This window comes from Benincasa hispida, chromosome 1 (assembly GCF_027475165.1).
Source record: "Benincasa hispida cultivar pf3 chromosome 1, pf3_genome.v1.1, whole genome shotgun sequence".
Classification (NCBI taxonomy): Eukaryota; Viridiplantae; Streptophyta; class Magnoliopsida; order Cucurbitales; family Cucurbitaceae; genus Benincasa; species Benincasa hispida.
Genome location: NC_143478.1, coordinates 31,916,143 through 31,928,856, shown reverse-complemented (window position 1 = coordinate 31,928,856; position 12,714 = coordinate 31,916,143). Strand labels below are relative to the sequence as shown.

Below are 12,714 nucleotides of genomic sequence, written 5' to 3'. Positions count from 1 at the left end.
TCAGATTTTATTCCTCTTCAATTTGGTGGAATCTTAAACTACCTATATAAATATTAGAGAAATCCAAAAGTATAGATATAAGAAAAAAATCTATTAACTAATTATATGGTTCAACAATGAATAGTGATCATATATGCAAGAATGTGTGTTTTTAGGATTTTTTTTTCTTTTTTATTTTTTTTATTCAATATAGAGAGTCAAATCGAATCTTTAATCTTGAAGTCGCTGAACCATATTTAATGTCAATTGAGTTGTATTCATTTTGATACGGATGAGAACTAAAAAGTTGAAAACTAATTTAGATATCTGAAAATAATAATAAAAAAAAGCTTAATCCTTTTAATTAAACCATGAGCTAAAACATTTACTAGAAAGGTTAAGCAACAAACTAATGAACTTTTATATTAAAAATTACCATGCTTAAAGTCTATTTGGATGGGTTAGAGAAAATGGTATTTAAAAAAAAAAATAAATAATAATCATTTTAATTTAAATTCTTTGGATTAAAATTGTTTGAAATACACTATTGAAAGTGTTTAAAAAACTATTTTGAGTGGTTGCTAAACACTTTTACAAAAATTTCAAAATCAAACACTTGAAAAATTAAACTGAACACATTCTTAATTCAAATACATCTTCCTCTTCGTCACATGAAAAGATCGTTTAGCCCATAAACCCATAATAATTAAGAATGTTTAAATCTTTCAATCCAAAAAAAGTATATTTTTTCCTCACAATTAATTTCTCTGGCTAGTACACAATATTTCATCTTGCTCAAGCATAATTTATTATATAATTTACTAATCTTCATTTTAAAAGTCAATATACTTAGTCGTCCATTGAACTATAGAAAACCTTTGCTGATCGTCCTACTTCATTTTCATAGACTCTTCAAGTATGAACAAACATATATATATGACGTCTTTGTGTGATAGTGGGTAAGACATTATTCCTTTTTTGCCACATGGTGTAAGATATTATAACAAATGGTCTCAAGGACATAAATAATATATAAATATATAACAAATCATGTATTTCAAAATTTAAGACTCTTGTCAACAAGAGCGTAATTCAATTGATATAGTATTCACACTATCAACCTTGTGGTCTAAGGTTCGTTTCCCTCACCCCATACTTTAATTACAATATCTTTAAAAAAAAAATAAAAAATTAAGACTATTTTGTGTAATGTGAAGAGTGTTTTAAGTCTAACCTCAATTATAACATATGGTGGGGTAATTTCAAAGAGTATGAGTAGTGTTTTCAATATGACTGTAGCAAAAGGACGTGATTTTTAAACCTATTCCTCTTTAACATAAAGGTTGGTAGGAAAATGGTTTGGAAAGCCAATCAAATGAAAGCCATAATATAATTACCTTAATTGTAATGGATTTTACCTCCCACGATTTATTTTCCAACTTACTTTTTAATTAAAAATTGTTACTAATTATTATTTAGGAAAATTATTTCAAATGATAAAAATGTTGAAAATATTTACAAGATGTAACAAAATTTTAGAACCATCAATAATAGGCGTTGATAGACACTGATAGACTTCTATCACTGAAGTCTATCAAGGTCTATTCGCGTCTATCATTGATAGTTATAAAATTTGTTATATTTTGTAAATAGTTTGTTTTATTTTTCTATATTTAAAAATAACCCTATTATTTAGCCAATTTAAATAAAAGCCGGAACTAATGTAAATTTAAGATTCATAGAATGTAGTGTTGAAAATTTTAATGTAAATAAAAATGTCAAAGTCACAATGTACAAATGTTGATGAAAATATTGATAAACATGTTGATGCGGATGAATATTTCTGAAAAAAGTTGCATAAAAAATTTTAAATTGTTTAAATAAATTAATAGGCATTTTACACTTTTAAAAGGTTAACATGTTTTTTATTTTTATTATATTCACACTAGTGACATTTAGTTGCTTATTTTTTTTTTTATATATTTTATGAAATCTTTTTACGATATAATGAAAAATATCAATTCACTCCTCATATTGATGTCAAACTTATTGAAATTTAGAAATACCAATGTGAATGTCGACATATTATTAATAAACAAAAAGGTAATTAATTACATTGGATAGCACTTTTAGGGATAATAACTAAGTACATAACAACATTTTTAAAGAATTGCAAATATAACAAAATCTATCAAAAGTATACTCTATCACTGATAGACTCCTACCAGCGATGTGGTCTATCACTAATGGACCTCTACTAACTATATGTTCTTTCATTATTAGACTTCGAAAATTTAATCTAAATTTTACTATATCTACAAAAAATTTTACATTATGTTATATCTACTGATACTTTAAATTGGATTGTTATATTTACAACCGCCCATCAACCAAAACAATTGAAAGCTTAGAAAACTAATATTATTTCTGCTATAAATACTCGTGGAAAATTCAATAATGAGATTGGCTACTTATATAGTTATTTCTATATAGAAATAGATGTGAATATGTGATAGATCTAATGTTCAATTTTTCGGCCCTTTTGACTTTCTTTCTTTGTTTCTTTTCTAACAAAGCTATATCTTACGAATTTATCCAAAGCAGCAATAGGGAAAGAAAATTATTGCTTACACAAAGATCACCGTACGATCAAATTCATGATTATCCGAGGTGCATGCTATGGTCTACCAGAGACAAAAATGTTGGTCGTTGGGTTTGAACATTGAATTGTAATATTACCTCTAACTTTCATTAATTAGTATAAAAAAAAACACCAAAAAAAACAAAAAAACAAAAAAAAAACAAAAAGACAAAAACAAAAACAAAAACATTATTATTATAATATATGTTTGGGGGATGAGTCATTCCCCAGCTAATCTTGTCTGTGAAGGATTTAGATGGAATCTTCTTGCTATCTAAACTCTAAACTCATTTGCAAGATATTACCCTAATAAACGCATCTTGTTTAATTTGTTTCCAAATACTTAGAGCGACATATTTCTTTTTCTTTTTTCTTTTTTTCCCACTTATATGATGTACTCTTTACAGAAAAGCGAAGAGAAGTGCTTCCAGATTTCGTTTAATCCTCACCAACACATAATCCCAGAAGATCTGATTTTTGGGCATCATGTTTCAGCTGTGGAAGCCAATCATAATAATAATAATAATACTAATAATAACAATGGAGTCAAGAATTTCAGCACTCGTAGAAGGAGGAAGCCACTTGAAAATAATTTGGATCATCATTTTGATGGAAGTGGTGGCGTTGTTGTTTCTGATCAAGATCATAAAATCAAGTTGATGCATAGAGAAAGGGAAAGGCAAAGAAGACAACAAATGGGTGCTCTTTATATGTCTCTAAGAACCCTACTTCCTCTTGAATTTATTAAGGTAATTTTTATCTTTTCCTCTCTTTTTCTTTGTATTATTCTTCGATCGGTTTGTTTTTTTTTCCAAATTAAGCAACCCCTTTTTGTTAAAATTTTGTTTCATCACTTAATGGAAATGGGATTTCTTTTTTTTTTTTTTTAAGGGTAAAAGGGCGATATCGGACCAAATGAATGGGGCGGTGAATTATATAAAATATCAAGAGAAGAAAATCAAAGAAATTGAAGCGAGAAGAGATGAATTGAAAAAGGTGTATAATTCAATTTCAAACGACTTTGAGAGATCAAAATTAGAACAAACACCAAATTGCTGCTTTAAAATTAGCTCCTTTGATGGAGGAATACTTGAAATCTTGATTACAACAAATGGTTTCCATGGATTTCCCCTCTCAAGAATCTTGAAAGTAATTGTTGAACAAGGTCTGGAAGTCGTTAGATGCAGTTCAACCATAATTAACCACAAATCAATTCACACCATCCAAATCGAGGTAAGATTTACTATAATTATGACTAATTTATTATGTTTTTCAAAAATGGAAAATGACAATTTTCAAAACATTTTATTGACGTTCAGCCTTGCAGTATTTAATTCACCATGTTGATGCAATGTGAGAAAAACATGGAGAAATAAGCTTAATTAAGCTTAACTTCTTCGATTAGGCTTAAAATTTTAGTTAAGATTTTGAAACATAGATAACAAAACATGCAGAATGATTGTGGTTGGACTTATAATATTATCATTCCAATGAATTTGGCTTAACAAATTTAAACGTGCAGGTTAGAGATTCGACCTCACTTGATCTCCCTCAGCTTGGAAGTAAGCTTATAGAAGCAGTGCCACTGCTGAGACAAGTAACAGATTAACAATTAATTACTTGTTGTTTGTGCTTAATTAGGCTTTACTTTTTAATGGGACACCTCTCATTAGTTTGTACCATAATTACATTCACCTGCCCTCACTTCGAACTCCTAATTAACTCTTCTTTTTCTCTTTTCTTTTTCTTACAATAACTTTCCTTTATTTGTATAGAATCTGGCTTCTATGTGAAACCTAGCTCTTCTTTTGCCTTTTTGAAACTCATATTGCTAATGGGAAAAATTAGATATCGCTTATATAAGTTGTAGCTTATTTTGGAGTATAAAATTCCTAACTTTCTAATGCATGGACAAATACATTAAAACTACATTTTCTTATTTCCATGCATGTGTAATGGGTTTTCATGCATACGTATTTACGTTCATGTAATAATAGTGGAAATTGAAAATAATAAGAATGAGTATTATACATGCATGAAATAATTATATAGTTTTAACGAAGAGTTAACAATCAGTGCTAACACACACACACAAGACGAACCTTTTTATTGACCGACTCTTTGGGAAGACATTATCTATTGAGCCCCTCTTTGGTGATCAAAATCTCCTCTTTTCTTTAGCTAGATGTTTCTATTTTTACGTTTAACTGGAAGGTTTTTTTCCAACTCATCCTTATTTGTAATATTTGTTGGAGTTCTGAACTGGCTATATTTGTTTAAGAGTGTCTAGAGTTTGTCGTTGTACTGGGTTGCTGGTTGTCAGAAAATGTCCCATTGAATGTCTTCAAGGATGCTGATCTTGTAAATTATTTTTTTCTTTTACTGGAATATTCTGCAATTTTATTTCTTTGGGATATTTTCCTTATTTATATGACTTGTGAATTTGAATGGGTTATTTTCTTTTTCCGTTGTGCTTTTCAAGAGCGAAAAGTTGTCTTGCTAGGGTTGCGACTTTCATTTTTTTGTGAGTTTAGCAAAACTGTGTATCGTGGCCGAACAACAAAGTTCTATGTTGATTCTAGAGTTTGTGAAGCAAGAAGTTTAAACAGTATTTTGTGGCATGTTATATCGTTGTTCTTAGAGTCTGAATTAATCTTGAGAAGAGATCTTTATTCTTAGAGGAGCCTATGGCATAATTGATTGAGAAGGACTTCTCATCCTTAGGGGGATCCTAACACGACGTTGATTGAGAAGGAGTTCTCAAACTTAGGGAAGACCTAAGTCTACAAGTGGTAGAAGTGGTCTTCATTTGAGGTAGGAAGATAAAACATTGGTGAGAGGGACTCTCATACTTAAGAAGAGTCTAAGTGATTCTTCAATAATATTCACATACTTAGGAGGAGCCTAAGTTCTATTGAGAAGGAAGTCTCACATCTAGGAGAGCCTAGGTGATCAATAATAAGTCATGCTCTACGAGTATCACTATCACTGTAATTTCCATCATTTTACAAATAAGTACAATATTGTAAACGCTTGACTTTTCATGTTAGTGAATATATCTTCCCATGGGCACATTGCCTCCAGATGTAAGTGGTATATCACCAAATTGGATTACCAAATTTTGTGTATTATTCACTTAGTTTGTTGTTTGTACTCATTGTTTTTTGTGATTGTCAGGGCTCACTGTGGAACATTTGTGTATGTGTGAGGGATCACCTTAGTTTTTTAATATTGAAACTTTGCACTCTTCTCCAGCTCTTCCTTTGTATTGTTTTATTCTTGATTAATGCAACTACTTTTATTTTTGGGACATGATGAAGACGTTAAAGATATGTTAACCTAGTTGAGATATCCAAATGTGCCTACTAATCTCATATGCCTCTTGTATATTGTTCAAAAGGGGAAGAAAAACAAACAAACAGAATTTACATCTTTACTATTCCTCTAAAATTGAGCTTATTTGTGACTTTTTGAGCTTCAGTCTTGTCTTCTGTGTAGTGGTATTTAATTCAGTGTAACAAGATGCATCAATTTCTCCCCATATAGTAATAGTCTTATCTTATATTAGTAAGGAATTAAATATTACCCCCATTAATAAATTGAGTTCAGGCTGTTATTTTTGGTTATGAAATTCTGGATCATGCAATGTGGTGTGCAGAACGACATATATTGGAGGTGTTCCTCTACATTATATTTGGAGAAAAATTATGATATTCTTACAAGCTCTTAATAATTTCTATTACTTTTTTCAATATCATTGAAATGAAAAAGATTATATATTTTCACAATGTTAGTCATCATAGACTTGAAATAATGGAGTCTTTACAATATGACTATTAATTCAGTTTGGTATATATAATGGTGGGGAACTATAGAGCTACATTTTCAACCGATATGTTTCTCACATACCATTGAATGATGTATCTTTTTCCCCAAAAAAGAAAAAAAAAATCATATATGGTATATTTTTTAGGTTCCACTTTCTTTTTGTATATGCTTGCACCAAGAGTATCTCTTAAACAATTAAATTTGATGGTATATCTCACATACTAGCTTGGTTCATTGAACCAGAAGGGTGATCATAAGGTTTAGATTTAGAGAATGTGACCTACACACCTGCTTATTCTCCATTTTTTTATTAAAAAAAAAAATTTGGTACGTTTATTTATTTTTAGAAAAATACCAAGAAGATCCGTAGGTATACTAAAGAATCTTAATTAGATTGACACCTTGTAAAACCTCGTCATCTCCTAACTTTCATTGATAAAATAATCAGTAGTACAAAGAAGTAAAGGAAAAAAACAAAACAGTAACTAGAAGCGATAGAAGAGACAGAGAAAAATAGGGAAAAACTCAAAGATGTGGTATTAAAGATTATGAATGAACGTGTATTAGTATTATAGATTATGGTACATGTATTATAGAAAAATGTGGTACATGTATTAATATTATAGATTATCAATGGACAAATCATTGATGTAAAATCGTAGGTGAGATATGTTTCATCCGCCAATTTAGTTGACTTTTAGAATAGAGAAAATAATTGTATTGTTGTTGATGATTTTTAATTAAGTACAAAGTGTACATATAAATACAAGAAGCATAGGATTTGTTTAAGGAAATAAATCAATAAAAATGAAAAGGATTTACAAATACAATTAATGGAGAAAATTAAGAAGAATGACGCTAATTGACAAGAGCTAGAGTGATTAAGGTTGATGATTAAGCTTGTTATCATTCATAACCTTGAAAGACCTTCCAATCAATGAAAAACATCCGTACAAGCTTCCCCAATTGCTCATGAAATCAAGTGTGAGACGATAATATGGGATAATTGCAAATATAAACATTAGATCCAAAGTATTAACAGATATAACATAATATAAAAAAATATGATTAAATTTAAATAGTCTATCAGTGATGAACCATATTATTGGTAGGAGTCTATCAATGATAGACCATATATCTGGTAAGAGTCTATCAATGATAGAAGTTTATCGCCGATAGACTTGAGAGTCTATCAAAATAGAAATCTATCGTTGATAGACTTGGCTATATTTGCAATTTTTTTTAAATGATGTTATACACTTGATTATTATTTCTAAAAATACTATCATTTGTAATTACCTTAATAATATTATAATTCTCATATTTGTCTAATGAACATTTTGGTCGGATTAATTTCTAACATTATTTGGATGTTATCTCGAATGGTGTAAATTATAATCGCTTGAAATCACATTGAGGTGAAAAGGGATTTAAAATATATGAGAAGTTAGACACATGATGATAATAGTTTAAGTTGTGTTTAGTAGACAACAACTAAATTCAACTAAAACTATTCACGGTGGTATTTCATGTATTTAAATATATGTTTCATAGCGGTTTAAAAATTAAACATTAAATGAAATTATTGTTCAAAATGTATTTGTAGTTACACACTAAATCATAAAATTCGGTTGTAATTAATCACTAAATATTAGGGTGAGTACAAATTATTATTAATTGATTTATGAATTTTTCTTAAGTTAACCTTTTTTTTATAATTATTATTTTACCCTATAAATTATAAGGGTTGTTTTTAAATATTAAAAAAAATGAGCCAAAATATTTACAAATTATAGTAAAATTTTAGAGCTATCAATGATAGATGATAATAGACACTGAAATAAATCATAGACTTCTATCAATGTCTATCAACGTTTATCATTAGTGGTTCTAAAATTTTGTTATATCTTGTAAATATTTTCAACAGTTTTACCATTTGAAATAATTTTTCAAATTATAATGTAATAAATTATGCCTATTTCAATTTAATAAAAAAAATTGAATTTGTAGTGTTAATATTTTCCCAAATCATAATGTAATATATTATGCATATTTCAATTTAAAAAAAAAAGAATTGAATTTTTAATATAAAATACTATATTTATTAAAAAAAATTATCCTTTTTAATATAATTTTGTACTTTAAAATTTCAAATTTTTTGAATTGAAACAAAACATAAAATTGTTGTGGTTTTGATTTTTTTAACCATATATGTATATATTTCTTTTTGAGTCTATCATATATATTGTTCAAATAAAATAAAATAAATTTTATCTATGAAACTTATATATATAGAGCAAATTATTGTTTCCAAAGTAACTAAGAAACTTGCTAACATTGAACAAAATATTATATGTTTGATATCAGATATTTATATATATGTTTTTTTTTTGTTTATAGATTCAATTCTTTTTAGAGAATGAAAAAGTAACTAACATGCTAAATTAACTTCTATGAGTAAAGTCAAATTGAAGGATTAATACTGAAATTATTTTTTAAACAGTGATATTAGAGAAAATGCCAATATGGCACAATCAAAGATTCAACAAGCGCCACCTCAAGACAAATGTGCCAAACTAGAATGCAAGGCCACGGTGAAAGAAAAGGTGGAAAGGAGTTTGTTATGATTATATGTAAAAATTAGATTTAGTATTCCCTTGTATGATTGTGTCATTTGTCCCCAATTCGTTAGATATCATTTTCTGATTTATTCCCCATTCTTTGTAAACTCTAATTGGGAAATTGTGTATTTAAAGAGAGCCTTGGAACCTCCCTAAATGGAATAAGAAAAATCAGAGCATTTCTCTCAAATTTTTAATTCTTCAAGCTTGACTTGGTATCAGAACATTCAATGGCAAACACCAATTCCAATAGAGCTGCAACAATGACCTCAGAGATCGTGAAATACAACACTCCCCCACTCAGCCAGCTTCTTAATCAGATAACAAGCACCAAATTAGAATGTGTGAACTTTATGTTGTGAAATACCTTAACTCTTCCGATACTTCGTGGCTACCGATTGGTAGGTCATCTATTAGGTATGAAACCATGTCGTCCCATTTATGTTAACCTCCCTACTATTGAGACTGTCGAGACTGGAACTGTAATGTCCGACTCTTAGCTGCTAGGAGGAGCACCAAACTCGTCAGGTGAGAACGTTGTAAATCCTCAATATGAGTCACGGCTGACCAGCTACTATTAGGCTGACTATATAATTATGACAATAGAGGTGCCAGTTCAGTTAATGGGTTTCAATAATGTTAAAGGTTTGTGGGATGCTACCCATGCTCTATTTGGTGTTCAGTCATGTACTGAAGAAGACTACCTATGCCAAGTATTTCAATAAACACGAAAAGGGAATTCGTATATGTCTGAGTATCTCCAACTAATGAAGCTTCACTCTAACAACTTGGTGCAAGCTGGTAGTCCTGTCACACTTTGAAACCTGATCTCTCAAGTTATGCTCGAAATAGAAGAAGAGTATAATCCCGTAGTGGTTGTTATTCAAAGCTAACCAAACATATCATGGCTTGACATACAGTCCGAGCTTCTCTCTCTTAGAAAAACGTCTGGAGCATCAAAATACTTCAAAGACCTCTGTAGCTTTTGTAGCTAATGCTTCTGTGAATTTGCTTGTAACAAAAATGTTTGTGGAGCCAAATCACCTGGTCAGATCAGCAATCAAGGTAACAAAGAATATAAGTTCAGTGGTTCCCACAACAGTCCTAATTACAGTAGAGGTCGCAACAAAGTCGTGGAAGAGGTAATCGACCAACCTGTCAAGTGTGTTCTAGGTACGGTCATGCCGCTGATGTTTGCTATCAACGCTATAATTGAGAGTTTGTTCCCAACCAATACAATGACAAAGGAATCTTAATCAGAATTTGTCCAGTACAAATCCAGGATGGTAAAGTGTATATTTCCAGAAATGTTGTTTTTAGTGAAGGTGAATTTTCGTTTTCCTCTGGATTTCAGGTTTCCAAGATAGCCACTGTCCACTAGCCCAACCATGTTTCAATAGACCACTTCACTCTCATACTACTCCAGGGAGATCACTCGCCATCTTTCTTGAGTCCTTAATTAATCCAGGCCCAAAAACTGTACAAAATAACCACCAAACCCAAATTCAAAACCAACCAACCCAAGTCACAAATGTATCATGCACTAATGATAACCCGTCTAGCCTTGGCCCACCTACTGACAACAACCCCGTAGCCCAGTCTACCAGCCCCCTAAATATGTCTTTCTCTATGCTCGAGGAACCCTATAGACAACTGTCCCATCGTCTCTCTCAATTACTTCTTTAAACACCATATTTCCTAATACTCCATCGACTCACCTTTCTTCACCATCGACTATTGCAACTGCTCCACCACTACCTCAATAACCCACTCATCCTATGATAACCAGAGAAAAAGCAAGTATCTTCAAACCAAAAGTATTGCTTAACGCAACAAAAATAGACTAAATAAAGACTGAACCAACGAGAGTTAAAGAGGCTCTTCCCACTCCTTAGTGGAAAGATGCCACAGACTGTGAATATTTGACAATACTAAAGAACAAATCTTGGCACTTAGTTCCTCCTTCACCGTTGTATAATGTTCTAGGAAATACATAGATTTTTTTATTGAAGAAAAATCCCAATGGGTCAATTGCAAGGTACAAAGTTCGATTAGTAACCAAGGGCTTCTACCAACATCCTGGGGTTGATTTCTTTGAAATGTTTAGCTCAGTAGTGAAAGCCTCTACTATTAGGGTGGTTCTCAGCATTATTGTCTCAAAAGGTTAGAAGATTCGACAGTTGGACTTCAACAATACTTTTTTAAATGACACAATTGATGAAGATGTTTATATGTAGCAGCCTCCCGGGTAAGTAAATTCTAAATATCCTAATTATGTTTGTAAACTTGATAATCCCATCAATGGCTTAAAGTAAGCTCATCGAGCATGGACGAATACTCTTGGAAACACTCTGGTAAGCTGAGGGTTCAAAAATTCCAAGGCTGACACCTTTCTATACATGCTACATAGCCCTGACTCAATTGTTCTCCTCTTGGTCTATGTTGATGATGTAATAATCACTGGAAATAATCCAAGTCTTATATCCAAGCACATTAATACTCTTGATGTCATATTTGCTTTAAAAGACTTAAGTGATCTCCACTATTTTTTAGGAATCCAAGTACATTATCTTCAATCTGGATTCATCTTAAATTAGACAAAATATGTTGAAGATCTTCTTCACAAAGTGGGTCTATCTGATATTAAACCAGCTGCCTCTCCTTGTACCATGGGCAAACATCTCTCCGTATCTGATGACACACCTCTATCTGATCCTTATCCTTATCGTAGTACAATAGGTATACTTCAGTATTTAACAAATACACGACCAAATATAGCCTAAATAGTAAATCATTTGAGTCAATTTCTAAAAGCTCCTATTGATGTTCATTGGCAAGCAACAAAGAGAGTGCTTCAGTATGTTAGTGGTACCAGGAACCATGGCCTTAAATTTCAGCCAAGTCTTGATTTAGAGATCTCTACGTATTTTGATGCTAATTGGGCATCCAATATCGATGATAGGAAATTCATTGTTACTTATTATGTGTTCATTGGCAACAATCTTGTTTCTTGGACATCAAAGAAACAAACGTCTGTGGCCTTGGTCCAGCACAGAGTCAGAATACAAGGTATTGGCTCATGCCACTTCTGAAATTATTTAGTTACAACAGTTAATGACTGAATTGCAGACACAACTAATTTACAAACCTATATAGTAGTGTGATAACATCAGTGCAGGAGACCTCGCCATTAATCTAGTGTTCCATGCCCAGACGAAGCATATTGAGATAGATGTATAGCTTGTTCATGACTAGGTTTTCAATGGCAAATTAGATGTCATGTATGTTCCATCCTCTATTCAGATTGCTAATTGCCTTATAAAACCATTGACTCACTTTCAATATTTTATGCTTCGTACCAAACTCGATGTGGTTAATCTCCCCATAACTTTGAAGGGGATGTTAGAGAGAATACCAACATGGCAAAGTCAAAGAGTCAACAAGCGCCACCTAAGACAAATGTGCCAAATCAGAATGCAATGCCACGGTGGAAGAAAAGATGGAAAGGAGTTTGTTATGATTATCGGTAAAAACTAGTTTTTGTCTTTGTATGATTGTGTCATCTGTCCCCAATTCGTTAGATATCATTTTCTGATTTATTTCCCATTCTTTGTAAACCCTAATTGGGAAATTGTGAATTTGTTT

At 31.1% G+C, this 12,714-nt stretch overlaps 1 protein-coding gene across 1 annotated transcript; it reads left to right on the top strand.

The window, feature by feature from the left end:
- The first annotated feature begins 2,870 nt into the window (after positions 1-2,870).
- LOC120068626 (transcription factor bHLH36-like) lies at positions 2,871-6,056 on the top strand. The gene is made up of 3 exons (XM_039020424.2): positions 2,871-3,369; positions 3,512-3,853; positions 4,143-6,056. Exons 1-3 carry the CDS (start codon positions 3,010-3,012, stop codon positions 4,227-4,229), a joined length of 789 nt encoding a protein of 262 aa, XP_038876352.2. The 5' UTR covers positions 2,871-3,009; the 3' UTR covers positions 4,230-6,056.
- The last annotated feature ends 6,658 nt before the right edge of the window (positions 6,057-12,714 follow it).

Excerpts from the sequence above, each read along its gene's own strand:
- LOC120068626 (XM_039020424.2), top strand. The coding sequence starts at position 3,010 with ATGATGTACTCTTTACAGAAAAGCGAAGAGAAGTGCTTCCAGATTTCG. Across the intron at positions 3,370-3,511 it reads TTCCTCTTGAATTTATTAAG|GGTAAAAGGGCGATATCGGA; the intron begins GTAATTTTTATC and ends TTTTTTTTTAAG. Across the intron at positions 3,854-4,142 it reads TTCACACCATCCAAATCGAG|GTTAGAGATTCGACCTCACT; the intron begins GTAAGATTTACT and ends TTAAACGTGCAG.